Source organism: Octopus bimaculoides, chromosome 16, assembly GCF_046866305.1.
Source record: "Octopus bimaculoides isolate indiv1 chromosome 16, ASM4686630v1, whole genome shotgun sequence".
Lineage (NCBI taxonomy): Eukaryota > Metazoa > Mollusca > Cephalopoda > Octopoda > Octopodidae > Octopus > Octopus bimaculoides.
The window spans coordinates 24,071,156-24,091,155 of NC_142943.1; the positions used below are offsets into that span (position 1 = coordinate 24,071,156).

The following is a 20,000-nucleotide window of genomic DNA, read 5'->3' on the forward strand; positions in this document are numbered from 1 at the left end:
GTATAAAAAGATGGGTTACAGCAAATATTCTGCTCAATACCACAGATTTGCTTGTCAGTTGTTTGACCTTAACCAGTTGAGCATGTCCCTTGTTGGCTGACGATATGTGCAGAAGTAGTGGGGGAGCATCATAGCCATGTGTTGAGAGGAATTCTTTGGGGTTTGGATAATTCACCTCTGGAAACATGGGTGTTTCGTTCAACATCCTTAAACGACCCTTATTCAGGAACCTTTTGAACGGGATGGGCTACTCAACCTGAAGAAAATTCTAACTGGGCCCTACCTGCAAGGTCATGCACTGTTTGTCTTGATATGAGATCACCATATTGTGCACATATGGTTGTGACACACATACCTGGTGTACCCTTATCAGACGGGTAACCATGATGGGTATACTGGGCTTCGTATATTTTACACTAGTGTCACTTTGATGATATGCACTGCTCTCTAATTCAATGAATAATGATGATGATGATGATGATGATGATGATGATGATGACGACGATAGTAGTAGTCAAGACAAAGAGCATGATTCAATTGTAATAGATATTTTATTGGTTGAACGATATTCCAACAGTAAGTCTATCTTTGTCAAGTTCAAAATAAGACGTGATAAAAATTCAAAATTATAGAAATTTAAATGTAAAGTATGAATGAGAGCAACCAGTGTCCACACGTCAATGGAATAACATCATCAGTCTTTAAGTTTCAATTTTATAACAGGTGAAAAGAAAAAGACAGAAAAAAGAAAACAGCAAAAAAAGACAGAAAAAAAGAGGAAAGAAAATAGAAAAAAAGAAGAATATTTAATCAAACAGTTTTGTATAAATTTGATGATATTCTCCTGTCATTTTATTCTTTCCTCCAGGGCGTGATGTTAATAACCCGCAAACATATTTCTCATCATGCATTCTGAGAAGTGAAAGTGAAGCAGATTCAGAATATTTTCTAATATATGCACTTTCAAGTCTTTTTCAAAATTGCAGCCACTTGAAACGAAATGTTCGGCAAGTTCTGTCGAACTACTGTTTATGTCAAATGCAGCTACAGTGAATCACAATTAAAGGAAATAGCAAATGAGATAGCTAAAATTAGCAAAGATAGTTAAACCTTCACGCATAATTTTAGCAAACACAATACAAGAGATGACAGAATTCCTTTAGTGATTAACTGGCACCGAAATTTTGCTGGCATTTCAAAAGTGTTGCATGAAAGTTACCAGCATGTGGTGAAAAAATATCCTCGTTTCAAACAGATATTTCCTCAGCCGCCCATTGTAGCCTTTAGATGGAATAAGAATATAAGAGAATTATTGACCTCTATTTCTGACTCCAAGAAAACAAACATTGGAGTATCTGCACGCTGTACCTTGAAGAACAGCCACAAGAGAGGTAAGCCCTGTTCATTGTGCAACAACATGAGTCAAGTGAATTCCATCAGAAATCATAACAGAAGTGTTATGATTTATACAGAAGGTGGAACATGTAAAGATTCCCATTTGGTGTACGCTGCAGAATGCATGAAACATAACTTGATTTATGTTGGTTGTACAACAGAACAATTAAACAAAAGGTTTAATGGGCACAGATTTGACATCAGGCACAATAACAGTAGATCGACAGAACTTGCCAAACATTTCGTTTCAAGTGGATGCAATTTTGAAAAAGACTTGAAAGTGCATATATTAGAAAATATTCTGAATCTGCTTCACTTTCATGCATGATGAGAAATATGTTTGCAGGTTATTAACATCACGCCCTGGAGGAAAGAATAAAATAACAGGAGAATATCATCAAATTTATACAAAACTGTTTGATTAAATATTCTTCTTTTTCTTTATTTTCTTTCCTCTTTTTTGTCTCTCTTTTTTTGCTGTCTTCTTTTTTCTGTCTTTTTTTTTTCGCCTGTTATAAAATTGAAACTTAAAGACTGATCGTGTCATTCCATCAACATGTGGACACTGGTTGCTCTCGTTCATACTTTACATTTAAATTTCTGTAATTTTGAATTTTTATCACGTCTTATTTTGAACTTGACAAAGACAGACTTACTGTTGGAATATCGTTCAACCAATAAAATATCTATTACAATCGAATCGCACTCTTCATCTTGACTGTTTATCTTTGTGAAGAGTTACATCAATTCTTTTTTTTTTTAAATGATGATGATGATGATAATACAGTAAATAGAAGAGAGAGGATGAATGATGAGAAAATGACTGGAAAGATGAGTGATAGGGAGATGAATATTAAGGAGATGAGAAGGCATGAAAAACAGGGAAGGGAACAGATGTAAACTTGACAAAGGCATATCGAACAAGGGACTCAAATATGTACGTATATATCATTATCATCATTTAACATCCATTGTCCATGCTGGTTGGGTGGTTTGACCAGAGCTGACAGGCTGAGGAGCTGCACCAGACTCCAGTCTGATTTGGCATGGTTTCTACAGTTGGATGCCTTCCTAACACCAGCCACTTTACACAATGTGCTGGTTGCTTTTAAATGGCATCACACATGTGGTTTTACATGGCACCACAGGGATGCTTTTACATGGCACCATATGAGCACTTTTACATGGCACCACACGGGCACTTTTACGTGGCACTGCACAGGTGCTTTTATGTGGCACTGCCACAAGTGCTTTACACCACCAGAAGGATCAGTCTTAACACTTTTGCTGTAGAACACAGCAAGGCACCAGGCATCTCAGTCCTTTGTCATCTCACCTGAAAGGTACTTTTTGCATCCACCTTCATCCTGACTTCTCTTCTTCTATTGCCTGATTTGTAACTTGTAAATGCCAGGTGCTCAGAGTCTGAAGATTACTTGGAGACATTAGACATGTTTTAAAACCAGTCTAGATAATATCTTCAATGTAAGAAACTATTAGTAGCTCATAACTATATACTACATACACACATATACACACACATGTTGGGTGGATAACAGGTGTACTGCTTAGTAAGGGAAGAAGTAGAAAGTAAGAGATTTTTCATTGTTCTTTAGCATAAGAATCAAGGGGATGAAGTATTTTGGGGTTGTAAGGAAGTGTATCAGGGAGGAACAAAACAATGTGGGTTACACATGTGCACAGATAGATAATGCCACACCCGCACTTACTGATTCTGAAAAGAAAGAGATATAGAAGTGATGCTCTAAAAGGCTTTTAAATATGGAAAATGCATGGGAGGAAAACAGCCCTCTCAGTATAGACCCAAGATAAGGGACCAGCCATTTGAGTAAATAGCAGTGTGATAGATAAATCAATTAAGGATATGAAGATAGGGAAAGCTCCTGGTCCATCAGGAATTACTGCTGAGATACTCAAAATGTCTAATGAAGTAGTATACAGACTAATCACCTCATAGTCAATCAGATTATACAGGAAATTACCATACACAATAGCTGGCATAGCAATACCATATTCAACGATTACAAGGGTAAAAGAGATGCCTGGCAAATTGCTGGACTAAGTCATGAAAGTTACAGAAAAACTTATTATTAATTGATTAAGAACAGATTTAGCCTCAATGAGATGCACTTCAGTTTTGTGTCGGAAAGAAGTACTACTGATGCCATCTTCCTAGTGAGACAACTATAGGAGAAGTACTTAGTGTGGAGTATGCTTGTCAACTTGAAGAGCAGGCTCCCTTGCTGTATGATCTAGTGGCTGTTTAGGAACCAAAGAGTAGACAAATGGCTTGTGAGAGAGATATAAGACATGTACAGAGATACTATCAGCAAGGTGAGAATTAGCAATAAGTGCAGCTATGAATTTAGTATGTAGATTCACCAGAGCTCAGTTCACAGTGCCCTTTTATTTATCATAGTCCTCCAGGTCATAACGAAGAGTTTAAGACCAGATGCCAGTGGGAACTCCTTCATGTTGATGACCTCATTCTCTCAGCTGAATCTGTAGTAAAAGTTAGAGAAGAAATTCTAGATAAGAAAACAAAACTTGGAATTTAAAGGGCCTTAAAGTTAACTGAGAAAAGACTTAAGTATTAGTATGTAAGAAAACAGACAGGAAATGGTCTTGCTCGATATACAGATAAGGAATATGGAAGAATTGCATGTGATGCAGCCAATGCAAACTGTGGACACTCCAGAGATACAGTGGAAGCATGGGCAAGTTAACAGAAAGCAAACTGAATGTGGCAGATGCACAGAAGCAACAAACACTAAGAATACTTGGGAAATATATTATCTCAAATACCCAAGAAGATCCTTGGAAGTAGCTGCTACCTTCCGTTACTTAGGTGACCTAACTAATAGTGGAGAATATTCTGAAAGAATAGTAGCCAGAATAAGAATAGGCTGGAGAACATTCAAAGAACTATTACTTCTCTTGGTAACTAAAAATTTCTCTCTCAGAGTGAAATCAGACTGCAAGATACCACATGGTAGTGAGACATGGTATCTGAATGCAGAGGATCTGTGAAGACCAGAAAGAAATGCATGTCACTGTCATACATGCAGTGTGATTCATTTCCAATATTCTGTGAAAGCATGACAGGCAATGGAAAAATATTAGCTTACTTGAAAACTGGTGAGTGTTGGTGATAGGAAGGGCATCTGGCCACGGAAAATCTGCCTCAATAAACTCTGTCTGGTTCGTGAAAGCATGGAAAGCAATGATGATGATGTCAATGGTATACATATATCATCATCATCATCATCATTCTTTAATGTCTTTTTACTATGCTGGCATGGGTTGGACAGTTTGACTAGAGCTGGCAAGGCAGAGAGCTGCACCAGGTTCTAGTTTGATTTGACTTCTTGGTTTCTACAGCTGGATGCCCTTCCAAATGCCAACCACTTTACAGTGTGTGCTGGCTGCTTTTAATGTGGCACTGGCAAAAGCGCTTCTTACATGGCACGGAGGACAAGTCTTCTTGAATACAGCAAGGCACCATATATCTCAGTCTTTTGCCATCTCCTCTAAAAGGTTCAGTGTCCTGAGGTCGTCCTTCAGCATTTTGTGTGTGTTTGTGTGTATACACACACACACACACACACACACACACACACACACGCACACACACACAAATACATACATAACACATAATATAGTGCAATGTTATTACCAGTTCAAATATGCTTCAGGTACATTTGGACTAACAAACAAACCATTCACTGTTGACAATGGTGTAAATATGCCAAGATCAGTTTGCAGCACCCACTTTCCAGACAGTGAGATGCACCATTTTGGAGTAGTTGTCTCCTCTTCAGTCACAGACACTGGGTAGAGGGCACTACAAACTTATGAGAGAGAATGATTCTCTTATGTTATTTCAGTCACCGTATGATGGCTAATAACACTATGTATTTACACCATTGTCAATAGTGAAAAATTTTCTCCATGACAAAATACAGTGAATGGCTTGTTTTTCAGTCCAAATATGCCACAAGCATATTTGAACTGGTAATAACATTGCATTTATACATATCACAGCTTAGCATTCCTACATCATAACATAATATAGTGTTATTGGTCCAGTAAATCACATAATAACTTCGCCTCCTCTTTATTAATAACAATGAACCAACATGTGCTGATAGCTAGAGTGACTGCTACTGTAATACTTATTACTGGTATCAAACAGTGTAGTAACAGCTAGTCTGTTTGATACCGGCGATAGCGATTGTCACTGAAATCTATTCAAATAAAACTAGCAGATTTGAAATGATAATAACCTAAAATGCAACTTACTTGTTTAGCAATCTCTCTCAGACAGTGAACACCATCTTCAAAGGTTGGGAAAACTACAGAACCATATTTCTTGCACTGGGGCAAAGGTCGAATTTTAAGAATAGCTTCAGTGATTATCCCCATAGTTCCTGTCAGTTAAAGAATCAAAATATATAAATATATATTCATATAAATATATTAAAAGTTTAATGATTATATTAAAAATTATTCAACAATCTTTCTTTAATACTGCCTCTGTCACTAATAGATATTTTCTAACAAGCTCATTGGCTAATCACAACATCAGCGCCTATTCTGGCACTGATGTTCTATATACGCTGGAAGGGAGGTGAGTCGCTGCTGTCTCTAGCAGTCAAGCATCCATCACCGATGAGACCAAGGAAGATCAAAATCACATAATCTGGTGGTCTCAGTGCTAGAGTTGGTAGGGATTTATCTACCCGCAAGCAATGTAAACAAGCATTCATCTTGCACCAAAAGCCTATACGAGAGTTTCTCACAAGGTATCTACCACAGCAAAGTTTGTTCTAACAGAACATCCACGCTTAAGTGGGCATAAATCTTTCTTTTGTTGGTGAAATTATTTGTCTTCCACATAAATCTTACATCAAATTGAATATGTCCCCAGAATGCTACGCTTCACACAACTACATATCCAGAGAGCAGCAAAATCTCCCTCATATCACACCCTACCATCTTAAAAAGAGAATAATACCAGAGAATGAAGTCCCTAATATATAAAAATATAAGTTGTTTATGACTGTAACATCTTTTAATATAGATGTGCCTAATCAAGTATTACTCGGGGTTAAACAACAGCAAAAACACTTAAATTGCTTAGCACACACACTACATAGAAATTATGACACTACATTGCACACACCATACCCAAACTGCCAGACTACATACTATGTTCAGGCGTTATATTATATAGTACACATAACTAGATATGCAGTTGTTCAGCCTGCTAGAAACAGCAGCCAAATTTCCCTTAGACTACACGCTACTATTTTTAAAAAATGAAGGGTACACTGTAATCCCTGATATACAAAAGCCTGACTAGAATGCCTTTAATTATAGGCCCATTCAATCTGCGGTGACAGAGGGCTAAACAACAGAAAATATATCATTTACAAAATACACATAATTCCCATTATATCACTTCACATCACACACCATAGCCAAACAATTGCATACAAGGAGGTACCCAAAAGGAACTGGAAATGTTTTCAGTGGACCAAGCTCATGGTAGTTCAGGCTTCCGCTGCTAGAAGCCACTTGATGTGATCCTCAGGCAGCAGTTTGCTGACTGGCAGTGAAAGTCATACTGCCACATAGCACATCTTTGTTTTGCAGTGCTTCTCCCCTGTTTGATTTTTGCGATGGCTGAAACGAAGGAACAGCATGCTTCTGTGAAATTCTGTTTTCTACTGGGGAAAACAGCAGCCAAAACAGTTGTCATGCTTCAAACAGCTTACAAGGATGCTGTCATGAGCAAAACACAAGTTTACAAGTGGTTTCCAAGCTTTAGGAAAGGTGACTTATCACTTGAAGATCAACCTCATTGAGGACGACCGTCAATTTCCCAAATGAATAAAAACATCATGAAAATTTATGAATGGATCTTGGAGAACTGTCACCGAACAATTGATGAACTTGTTGATATGACTGGTGTGTCCTGGAGCTCCTGCCAACAAATTTTGAGCAAGGAATTGCAAATGAAAAGAGTTGCAGCAAAATTTGTGCCAAGCTAGCTCACGGAAGATCAAAAGTAGTTATAACTGAATGCATGTCATGAACTGAAAGAACAGTCGGAAGTTAATCCAGAACTTTTTTCAAAGGTCATCACCGGTGACAAAAGCTGGTGCCACAGAATTTGCAGATGCATAAGAGGTGCAGAAGAAAATGACAGAGACGTCAAAAGGCATCACTTTGCAAGAGTTTCAGCACTGCTTCAAACAGTGGAAAAGGCACCTGGACCAATGCATTGCTTCAAATGGAGAATATTTTGAAGGCAATAAAAGTGTAAACAAGTGAATAAAATAATATTGCAAAATTCCAGTTTCTTTTGGGTATCCCTTCGTAACATGTCTAGACTATCATGATTTACATCATATAATATACCCTAACGTCTAAGCAACAAAATAATGCACTCTGTCAGTAACAACGATGAGGGTTCCAGTTGATCCATTCAACAAAACAGCCTGCTCATAAAATTAATGTGTAAATGGCTGAGCACTCCGTACCCTTTAGAAGTATTTGCTGTGCAAAGATAGAAAAATGGAAACACTTTGACATCACTGGAGTTTTCCAGGGTTGCATGTTGTTGCCATTCCTCCTATGTAGTTCTCAGGTAGATTCAGTATGACACAGAATGTGACACACTGGCCTTTTGAAATATGAGTACTACTCATTTTTGCTAGCTGAGTTGACAGGAGCAACATGAAATAAAATGTCTTGCTCAAGGACACAATGCACTGCTGGGGATCAAACTCACAATCTTATAATTGTGAGCCAAATACCCTAACCGCTAGACCATAAGCCTTCACTCTACACAACATAACCAAACTGAAAGTCACAGACTGCCATACTATGCTGCACTCAACAGAATCAAACAAGAACACAACATGCTACACAATATAACCACACAAGAGTATTTACTCAAACTGAGACTGCATTTGAGTTCTGAGTTTGTTTCATCCTTAGATATTTCACCTGTAACACTCATTCATTACTGATCAACCCAGGAGGCATAAAAAATGAAACATTTATTCATCAACTTTATTTTTTTATCAACTTCTAGCTCACAATATAATTGAAATGAAATTAAATGTAGTAAAACATTTGGTCCAGTATTCTCATTTTTATGATTATTTTAACAGAATTTGACAAAAGAAATTTATCTTATTTTCACTCACTTACCTTCTGAACCAAGGATCAAATGATGTATATCTGGCCCAGCTGATATTCTTGGTACTAGACAGTTCTTCTCCAACACTCCTCGTGGTGTCACAAACTTTGCATGAACAAGCTAGAGTATGAAAATAAAGCAAAACATTAGATTCAGAATTGTTAACATGCCAGACAAAATGATTTTAAGCATTTTGTCTATATTTCAATTCTGAGCTCAAATTTTACTGAGATCAACTTTGCCTTTCATCCTTTCGAGGTTCATGAAATAAGTACCAATTGAGCACTAGAGTTGATGTAATCAATTGGCCCCCAACCGCAAAATTTCAGGCCTTGTACCTATAGTAGAAAGTACTATTATTATTACTGGAGGCAGTTAGCTAGCAGAATTGTTAGCATGGTGGACAAAATGCTTAGCAACATTTTGAGTTCAAATTTTTCCGAGGTTGACTTTGCCTTTCAGAGTTTAAATTCCACCAAGGATGACTTTGCCTTTCTTCCTTTCAGGGTCAATAAAATAAGTACCAGTTGACCAGTGGGGTTGATGTAATTGACTAGCCTCCTATCCCAAAATTTCAAGCCTTGTGCTTTTAATAGAAAGGGTTATTATAATTATTGAAAGTGGTGAGCTGTCAGAATTACTAACATATTGGACAAAATGCTTAGCAGCATTCCTTCTGCTTTTTTTCACATTCCGAGTTCAAATCATGCCGCAGTTGGCTTTGCCTTTCATCCTTCTGGAGTTCATAAAATAAGTACCATTTAAGTTCTAGGGTCAATATAATCAACTAACCCTCTTCTCCTAAAAATTGCTGTTTTGTGCCAAAATTTAAAACAATTAAGATGGTGAGCTGAGAGAATCATTACATCAGATAAGATAATGCTTAATGGTACTTCTTCCAGCTCATTACGTTCTGAGTTCAAATTCTACGGGGTCAACTGCCTTTTGGAGGCTGATAACATAAATATCAGTTCAGCACTGGGGTCAATGTAATCAGCTTCCTCTTCCCTCAACTTTGCTAGTTTTATGCCAAAGTGGTGAAGGAGAAGGACAGGGGAGGAGAAGAAGAATCATCATCATTATTATTATTATTATTATTATTATTATTATTATTATTATTTCATTTAAGGCAGTGAACAGACAGAATTGTTAGCATGCTGGGCAAAATGCTTAGCAGCATCTCATCCGTCTTTACATTGAGTTCAAATTGCACCAAGATCAACTTTGCCTTTCAACCTTTCAGGGCCAATAAAATAAATACCTGTTTAACACTGGGGTCGATGTAATCAACTTACCAAATTCCTTCGAAATTGCTGGCCTTGTGCCAAAATTTGAAACTATTATTACTCTTTCATATCATATCATTGCTCAGTATGGACATAAAATACTGATCTGTGTTGTTTTTCCTCATGCTAACTTGCCAAGTGTTAACAAAAAACCTGAAACTGGAAGAAGTACTTTCCCAAGAATATGATCTGTTCCAAAGAAAAAAAGTTTATGGAACACTCCTATATCTGTCTTGATGCCCAACAATTCAAAATGAACCTCATGCTTTGATAATAACTGGTACAACAAGCACTTTCACTACTGAACACTGCCCCTACCTTGATATCTCTACTTGTAATTCAGTGTAGTTCAGGATCTTTTACACTTCTTTGTCTGAATGAATTACTAAGTCTTTTATGAAGCAATCTCTTTCTTTTTAATGTCATGCATAATGATATCTGATCAACTGTGTTCAAGTATTCTATTTATGTCAAAACCCAGTAGAATTTTAGGTTTACCAAACTCCTTTAGAGCTTTTTCTTCTACACGATTGCACCACTTTTCGGAAATATTGTATGTGTTTTATCATAATTATAATTATTCAGCTCTCTACATTCAAATTCTGCCAAAGTTGATTTTGCCTTTCATCTTTTCAGGATCAATAAAATAAATACCAGATGAGTACTGAGTCAATCTAATCAACTAGCATCCTCCCCACAAATTCCAGGCCTTGTGCCTACAGTAGAAAGTATTGTTGTTGTTGTTGTTACTTTAATTCAATAGTCTTATTTTTATTGCATGCTTTCACTGCACGACCAAGTGCAGCATGTACTACTGAGATCAGTTAATAACAATGTACACCTCCAGACCATATCTGACTACATTTATAAACATTTATAAAAATAAAGAGAAATAATAATGGTACCATGAACTACAACACTTGATAAACTGTTTCATAACCCATTCAGCAGAGTAACATAGATGGCAGATGAACTGCTTTCTGGGCAAGACATCATTACAAGAGTCATTTCTCACAAGATTTAGATCTATTTACCAAAGATGATTGAACTGAGATTCTTTTATGTTTTACTCATCTCAATCATTAGACTGTGGCCATGCTGGGGCACTGCTTTGAAGAATCTTTAGTCAAATGAATCGACCCCACCCCCACTCCCAGTACTTATTGTTTTTAAGCCTGGTGCTTATTGAATCAATTTCTTTTGCTAAACCTCTAAGTTACATGGATGTAAATACACAAACACACATATATAAAACGAACTTCTTTCAGTTTCTGTCTGCCAAATCCAATCACAAGGCTTTGGTCAACCCAAGACAATAGAAGACACTTACCCAAGGTGTCGTGCTGTGGGACTGAACCCAGAACCATATGGTTGTTTAGCAAACTTCTTACCACACAGCTACACCTGTGCCTATACCACCCTAAAACTTTCACAAAAACTCTTATTTTACTTACCAAATCTTCTATATTTCCATAAATATTTTTCTTCATCCCAGATGCCCTGGTGGCTATCCAGCCTCCTAAGGAACTGAACTCCATTGAGTCAGGCTCATGGCCTGTACAATAACCTTTCTCAGCCAACTGAAATAATAATAAGCAATATTAAACAAACAGGAAACAACTTCTATCTCATTCCAGGGTGAAAAACTAGAGGTAGTCGATAGCTTCCGCTATCTGGGCGACCAAGTTAGTAGTGGGGGTGGGTGCGCTGAAAGTGTAGCTGCTAGAATAAGAATAGCCTGGGCAAAGTTTAGAGAGCTCTTACCCCTGCTGGCGACAAAGGGACTCTCACTCAGAGTAAAAGGCAGACTGTATGACGCATGCGTACGAACAACCATGCTACATGGCAGTGAAACATGGGCTGTAACTGCTGAGGACATACGTAAGCTCGCAAGGAATGAAGCCAGTATGCTCCGTTGGATGTGTAATGTCAATGTGAATACCCGTCAGAGTGTAAGTATCTTGAGAGAAAAGCTGAACATTAGAAGCATCAGTTGTGGCGTGCAAGAGAGACGATTGCGCTGGTATGGACATGTGGTGAGAATGGAGGAGGATAGCTGCGTGAAAAAGTGCCACACCCTAACAGTTGAGGGAACCCGTGGAAGAGGTAGGCCCAGGAAGACCTGGGCTGAGGTGGTGAGGCAAGACCTTCGTACATTGGGCCTCACCGAGGCGATGACTACGGACCGAGACCTTTGGAAATGGGCTGTGCGTGAGAAGACCCGGCAAGCCAAGTAAGATCGTTGCCAGTGCCCCTGGACTGGTTCTTGTGCGGGTGGCACATGAGATGCACCATTTTGAGCGTGGCCGTTGCCAGTACCGCCTGACTGGCTCCTGTAGGATTTTCGAGCGAGATCGTTGCCAGTGCCCCTGGACTGGCTTGTGCGGGTGGCACATAAAAGACACCATTTCGAGCGTGGCCGTTTTCGTGCGGGTGACACGTAAAAGCACCCACTACACTCTCTGAGTGGTTGGCGTTAGGAAGGGCATCCAGCTGTAGAAACTCTGCCAAATCAGACTGGAGCCTGGTGTTGCCATCCGGTTTCACCAGTCCTCAGTCAAATCGTCCAACCCATGCTAGCATGGAAAGCGGACGTTAAACGATGATGATGATGATGATGAACAATAATAAGCAACATTAAAAGTTACTTGGTGACCCTGCCAGTGCTGGTGCCACATAAAAAGCATCCAGTCCACACTGTAATGTGGTTGGTGTTTGGAAGGGCATCCAGCTGTAAAAACCATGCCAAAACTCATCTCGCCTATTCTGGTATCATGTAAAAAGCTCAATCCACTCTGCAGGGTAGTTGGTGTTCCAAAGGACATCCAGCCATAAAAACAATGCCAAAACAGACACAGAAGTATAGTGCAGTCTTCTGACTGGTCAGCTCCTGTCAAACTGTCCAACCAATGCCAGCATGGAAAACAATGATGATGATGATGATGAAGATGATGAAAGTACTCAACAATAATAAGCAACATTAAAATAGTCAACAATGATCATTAATAGAAATGGTCTCTTTGTGACTCAGTTTAATATTGTAACTGGCACTCTGTCACTTATGACAAGGAGGGTTCCAGCTGATCCAATCAACAGAAAGCTTGCTCATGAAATTAATATGCAAGTGTCATACTCTAAATGTAGTTCTTGGGGAGATTCAATGTGACACAGAATGTGACAAGGCTCACCCTTTGAAATACAGATACAACTCATTTTTGCCAGCTGGGTAGACTGGAGCAAAGTGAAATAAAGTGTCTTGCTCAAGGACACAATGTACCGCCAGGAGTCAAACTCACAACCTTATGATCATAAGCTGAATACCCTAACCACTTAGCCACATGCCTTCCCCACAAAGTTTGTGGCAGAATAAGAGTGATTTGATTAAGAATGAAGCCTTGGTTAATACATAAGTGTAGTATTGATCAACATATGAGAGAACATTTGGCCAAGGCATGACTGAATGAATCCAGTGGTTGATGTGTGACTGAAGCAATGATCAAAACATAAGTGGGTCTCAATAATCAACACAAGTGAAATACGGATCAACTCAGGTGATCATTATTTCACTTGCATCAGTCGTTATCAACACAATACATGAGTAAAGTAATGTTTGACATGTAATGCAGTAATCAACACGAGTAAAGTATTGGTTAAGACATACAATATTTCATTCTTGTAAGTATAACATCAAATGGTACATCAGTTGACATTCAGTTTGTGAAAATTTTATGCTTAAAATATAGTCTGCTAAGAATTTGAGGTACATTCCCCAAGTTGTATTTCACAATGAGACTATCTATCATCATATAACATCTATGTTCCAAGCTAGCATGGGATGGTTTGATATGACCCAATGGGGTCAAGCACTGCATTGTGCTCCAGTGTCTGCTTTGGTATGGTTTCTATAGCTGGATGCCCTTGAGAAAAAGGGGTCAGAATAAAATAGGTTTCTTGCTGTAGAAGAGCTACATGACTACTCACACTTTAGAAGAGGGCAGGGTGATTAGGTGGGGCAAAAAAAATAACAAAACAAAAATGATGATAAGGTATCAGGGCCATCAAGGTACAAAATGGGTGGAAATGAGTGGAGCAAAGGGGCCAGAAGTGAGTGGATGAGTAGGAGATGACTGACAGTGCAAATCAGTAGAATAGTAGTGATGAAACAGTAGACAGGAGAAGGATGTGAGATGGATGACATTAGAATAGGTTGCAGGAGTAGGTGGAGAAGAGAGTGGCAAGGCATAGTGCATGAGGTGAATAAGAGATGTATGGTTATGGATGAGGAGGGATAATTTGGAGGTTCAGTGGGTGATCAATGAAAGTGTGGGTGGAAAGAAAATATTAACAGATGGTTGGTGGCTAACAAGTGAAATGGTTCAGGGAAGTATGAAAAGTAAGTGGTATCAAGGAAGTGTTGCTGTTAGGGATGTGAAAGGTAAAGGAAATATTAAAATTTTTGTTGTGCGGGTGTACCAATAACTTTTTCAACAGTCAAATTAACACCATTCTGTAAATTAGATCACCTGGGTAAATTAAAGCATCTTTGTTGGAGGTTTATAAGTTGTTTCTTCTTGGTATCATAGTAGCATATTAAGCAAACTCTAACAAATTCAAAACAGCACAATCAATTTGATTCATGTTACAGAGAATATTCCCTAAGTTCTATTCAACAGCAAGATCATGTTTTAAACATATAAATAAACTTTATTTATAGTAATTCTTTTTCAGATTTTATCTATTACTCCTAGTTAAGATAAAGACATTTAGTGCTTTGTCCAGAATATAAAACACAATTAGCAACAAAGTAATAAATCGTTATTTCATCATCACCATCATCATCATCATCATCATTTAACGTCCACCTTCCATGCTGGCATGGGTGGGATGGTTTGACGGGAGCCAGCCAGGCATTAGCCTGCACCAGACTTCTGTGACTGTTTTGGCAAGATTTTTACAGCTGAATGCCCTTCCTAACACCAACCACCCAGCAGAGTGGACTTAGTGGTTTTTATGTGGCACAAGTACAGGCAAGGTCAGTTTTGGCAAAGGTTTTACAGCTGGATGCCCTTCCAAATGCCAACCAATTTACAGTGTGGAGTGGATGGTTTTTAAGTGACACCTGCATTGGCAGGGTCACCAAGTAACTTGCAAGACAAAAATCTTTTAAGAGAGGAGGTGGATGAAAAGTTATAGTGAGACAGAAACAGGTGTCTTGCTATAGAGGTGGTACAAGGTTACACAACTGGAGAGAGAGAGAGAGATCAGGAATGAAGACAGAAACAGGTGTGCTGCTGCAAAGGAGATGCATGATTACCCAACCTGAGGGAAGTGCGGGAGGAGAGAGAGAGTGGGAGAAAGTAGGATAGAGATGGTAAAATGCCAGGCATATTCACAAGGGATTGGGATCAGAATATAAGTGGGGTGGTCAAGTAAAAGCAGAGAGAGATATAGATGGTGGCGTCATTAGAGGGTACAGAGGGAAAGTGAGTGGTGAAAACCTGAGTATGTATAGAGCTGGGGGGTGCCAAATAACAATGATACAGAGAAACAGAGCCGTAAGGACAGGATTGGAGAGTGAGAGGTAGGCATAGTGCATGAAGGAGGTGATGTGAGGATGAGAAGAGATGTAGATTGGTTTGTTGGGGTAGGGTGTGTGAAAAGTTTTCTTGTTACATGTGAGTGGAACACACAGGTCAAGGGTTAGTGGATAGCAATGATACAGTGAGACAGGGCCAAGAGGACAGGATTGGGAAGTGGATGGTAGGCATAAAGCATGAAGTGGAAATGAGAGGAAGAGAAAAGATGTAGAGATGTAGTTTGGTTTGTTGTGGTAGGGTGTGTGAGGAGTTTTCTTGTTATGCGTGGGTGGGACACAGCGCTTATAGAATTGTTTCGCTGATGTGGGCAGTCCCTCAGTTAAAAATTAAACGTGTTATTTAATACAAGTTGCAGTTGCTTGTCTTTGATGCTAATGGAAATGAATTGTTATTGTGGTAGTTATAGTTTTATGTCCATGTACCTACAGCAAAACGAGTGAGATTTTGAAGATTTGCATATTATTGGACTGATCATTTTTAGAAATGGATCTTTTCTCTTGTCAACAACACAACTGTAACATAAAAATGGAATATTTTTGTAAGTCAAGAAGATTGAGACAATACAAGACAAATACAGTGAGCTGCAACAATGTTTGAATTTACAACCATGAAGTCTAACAACTAAAAACAAGAGTGTGACTTGACAAGAGAATCCCAAGACAGTGTAAATTGACTATAAGGGAAGATATGAGCTGACAAAAATTACTACCAAGGATACATATTTATTGTACAAACTGTAGTTTGTTTACAATACAGAACTGTACTGTGTCTATTATGGAACAGTAAATACATTATCTTTTGCTAAAGCTATATCCCATATTTTTTCTATGCTAGCATGTGTTGAATATGTCTGCAATATAATATCTAAGGCTCAGATAAGAATCATCTCATTAGTCAAAACTTCAATTTCAGATCCAACTTTACAACTTTTACCCAATACTTCTAGATTTACCCTCTTTACTTCAATAGTTTATCAATCCTAGCAATATCAACTTTTAGCACTTTTCTGAACCAACAACATTATCCAATCCTATTACATGATTATGTTAAAAAACTAAATATATTTTCTAGTGATAGCTTCTCCAATACATCACTAGCTGAATTCATACATTTACTGCCTTTGTAATAGATGTGATTTTAGAAGTGAATGTCTGGTTTAATATTAGAAATATCATGTGCAACAAATAAGATACAAATTTAATATAACGTTTATATTCCTAGCCTTAGATGATATTGATACATGGGATTAATGAATAGAAGCAGCATGTTGAATAACCATGTCTAATTAGTACATAAAGCTTTGCTCAAAATATTTGTTGAATATTTTGCTTTGAAAGCATGCAATTTATTTGTTAATTAGTAGTTGACAGGGTCATTAGGGAAAAGAAACAGGCATGGAAGGACTGGAAAAGCAGTAGTGGCAGGAAAATGTATCAGATCGCCAGAAGGGAAGCTAGGAGACAAGTTTACTTAGCCAGAGGGGAAGCAGATAAAAAAAATTTGCCAATGTTCTGTGTCATGAGGACCAAAGTATTTCATGTTGCAAGACAGTGTGTAAGAGAGAATCATAATGTCATAGGAGAGAAATGTGTCCGCATGGATGATGGCTCACTTGCATTTAATGATACTGCAAAGAGAGAGACTTTGAGATGCCATTATGAAAGGTTTTTAATGAAGAGAATGAATGGGAGAAAGAGTCTGCCAAATGTTGACCCAACAGAGGGACCAGTTATCCGAATTGACAGTACCTTGGTAGATAAAGCAATTAAGGGTATGAACAAAGGAAAGCTCCCAGCCCATCAGGAATCACCACAGAGATGCTTAAAATATCTGGCAGTGTAGGCTATAGTCTAGTCACCCATATAGTCAACCAGGTGATACATGAAGGAGTCATACCAAATGACTGGTGTAGCAGCACCATAGTCAACTGCTACAAAGGTAAAAGTAACTCACTAGATAGGAATAATTACAGAAGTATCAAATTGTTGGATCAGGTGATGAAAGTCACAGAGAAGGTCATAGCCCAACTAATTAGGGAGAAAGTTAGTTTAGATGAGATGCAGTTTTGGTTTGTGCCAGGGAGAAGCACCACTGATGCTATATTTCTGGTAAGACAGCTGCAGGAGAAATTCCTAGCCAAAGATAAACCTCTGTATTTGGCTTTCATTGACATGGAGAAAGCCTTTGACAAGGTCCCCCAATCCCATATCTCATGATCAATGCAGAAACTAGGGATAGATGAGTGGTTAATGAGAGCTGTACAAGCCATGTACAGGGATGCTGTCAGTAGGGTCCACCAAGGATCAGTCCTTAGCTCCCGCTTATTCATCATAGTCCTCCAGGCTAAGAAGAATTCAAGACAGGATGCCCCTGGGAGCTCCTCTATGCTGATGACCTAACTCTAATAGCTAAGTTACTACCAGAACTAGAGGAGAAGTTTCAGGTGGGGAAGCATTGTCTAGAATCAAAGGGCCTTAGAGTCAATCTAGCAAGAAACAAAGTCTTAGTAAGTAGGAAGGCAGACAAACCACAAATCCCTTCAGGTAGATGGCCCTGCTCGATCTGTAAAAAAGGTGTAGGTAGAAACTCCATAAGATGTACCCAGTGCAAGCTATGGACACATAAGAGGTGCAGCAATATCAAAGGAAGGTTAACTGGAAAGATAGTTTTTGTATATGGCAAATGCACAGGGGCAATAAACACTGAAAATGTGCAGAAAACAGCTTTCATCACATGACGGGGAAAAACTAGAAGTAGTTGATAGCTTCCGTTACCTAGGTGACCAAGTCAGTAGCGGGGGTGGATGCTCTGAGAATGTAGCTGCTAGAATAAGAATAGCCTAGGCAAAGTTCAAAGAGCTCCAACCTTTGCTGGTAACAAAGGGCCTCTCGCTCAGAGTGAAAGGTAGACTGTATGACAGGTATGTGAACAGCCATGCTACACAGCAGCAAAACATGGGCTGTGACTGCTGAGGACATGCATAGGCTAGTATGCTCCGCTGGATGTGTAATGTCAGTGTGCATACACGACAGAATGTAAGCACTCTGAGAGAAAATTTGGACATAAGAAGCATCAGATGTGGTGTGCAAGAGAGATGACTGCACCGATATGGTTATGTGTTACATATAGATGAGGACAGCTGTGTGAAGAAATGTCACACCCTAACAGAGGAGGGATCTTGTGGAAGAGGTAGACCCAGGAAGACCAGGGATGAGATGGTGAAGCACGACCTTCAAACGTTGAGCTTCACAGAGGCAATGACAAGTGACCGAGACCTTTGGAGATATGCTGTGCTTGAGAAGACCCAGCAAGCCAAGTGAGATTGCAGCTGTAGCCTATGCCAGTGTTGCATAACTGGACCCATTTAAGAATACACTTCAATCGTCAAGCAATATGCTGTGCTTGAGAAGACCTGCTGAGTCAAGTGAAATCAGTGTCATGGCAAATGCCAGTACCGCCTGACTATACCCATGTTGGTGGCACATAAAAAGCACCATTTGAGTGTGGTCAATGCCAGTGCTGCCAGATTGGCTCCCATGCTGTTAGCATGTAAAAAGCACCATGAGTGTGGTCAATGCCAGTGCCATCTGACTGGCACATAAAAAAACAACATTAGAATGTTGTCGATGCCAGTGCCGCCTCACTGGCCCCCATGCCAGTGACACGTAAAAAGCACCCACTACACTCTCAGAGTGGTTGGCATTAGGAAGAACATCCAGCTGTAGAAACATTGCCAGATCAGATTGGAGCCTTGTGCAGCCTCCTGGCTTTCTAGTCCTCAGTCAAACCGTTCAACCCATACCAGCATGGAAAGCGGACATTAAATGATGATGATGACGATGACAATGATGATGATGATAAAAGAGTTCATTAAAGTATTTCAAGTCAACTCACTCTTCTTTCCAAATCCTGTCCAACAATACCACTCTCAGCACATACTGTTAGATTCTCCTCGTCAATCCACAAAATTTTATTCTGCAAAGAAAAGTGATTTAGTTTCCCTTCTCAAAGTGAACATGACAGAAATATAAGTATTTAAATATTTAAATAATATCATATAAAATTAAAAACATTTTCCTCCATTCTTTAACCTTTTGGCATTCAGATTCCTCTGTCAAATATAATGCTTATGTATTCACATCATTTTAAATTAATCATGCATTATTTCATAACTTTGAAATTTCAATGATGTGATTGTTTATTTGTAAAGTGATACCGTAGGGTGAAAAGCCAGATCTGGACAGTTTGAACATAAAACAGGTAGAATATTTAGGCTGGATATGGCCAGTTTAAATGATGAAGTGTTAAATTAAGGTCAGTCTGCATTTTATTCAATATAAACATTCTTACATCTCTCCATCTGATTATTTATCAGCATCTCCCTTCACTTCATATAACTTTAATAGATGTTTAACCTTTCAGCATTTAAACCAGCCATATTCAGCCTAAATATTGTACCTTCTTTATATTCAAACTGAGCAGATCTGG

General features: G+C 38.7%; 1 protein-coding gene across 2 annotated transcripts in view; it reads right to left on the bottom strand.

Annotated features, from left to right (window-relative positions):
- LOC106871118 (alkyldihydroxyacetonephosphate synthase, peroxisomal) overlaps positions 1-20,000 on the bottom strand; it is an 89,682-nt gene that overhangs the window by 30,911 nt on the left and 38,771 nt on the right. For both annotated transcript variants that reach the window (XM_089364267.1, XM_014917430.3), the window contains exons 8-11: positions 19,407-19,487; positions 11,370-11,495; positions 8,641-8,749; positions 5,719-5,846 (exon numbers count right to left, since the gene is read on the bottom strand). In XM_089364267.1, coding sequence (XP_089220393.1) covers positions 5,719-5,846; positions 8,641-8,749; positions 11,370-11,495; positions 19,407-19,487 — 444 coding nt within the window. The remainder of the gene's footprint in view (positions 1-5,718; positions 5,847-8,640; positions 8,750-11,369; positions 11,496-19,406; positions 19,488-20,000) is intronic.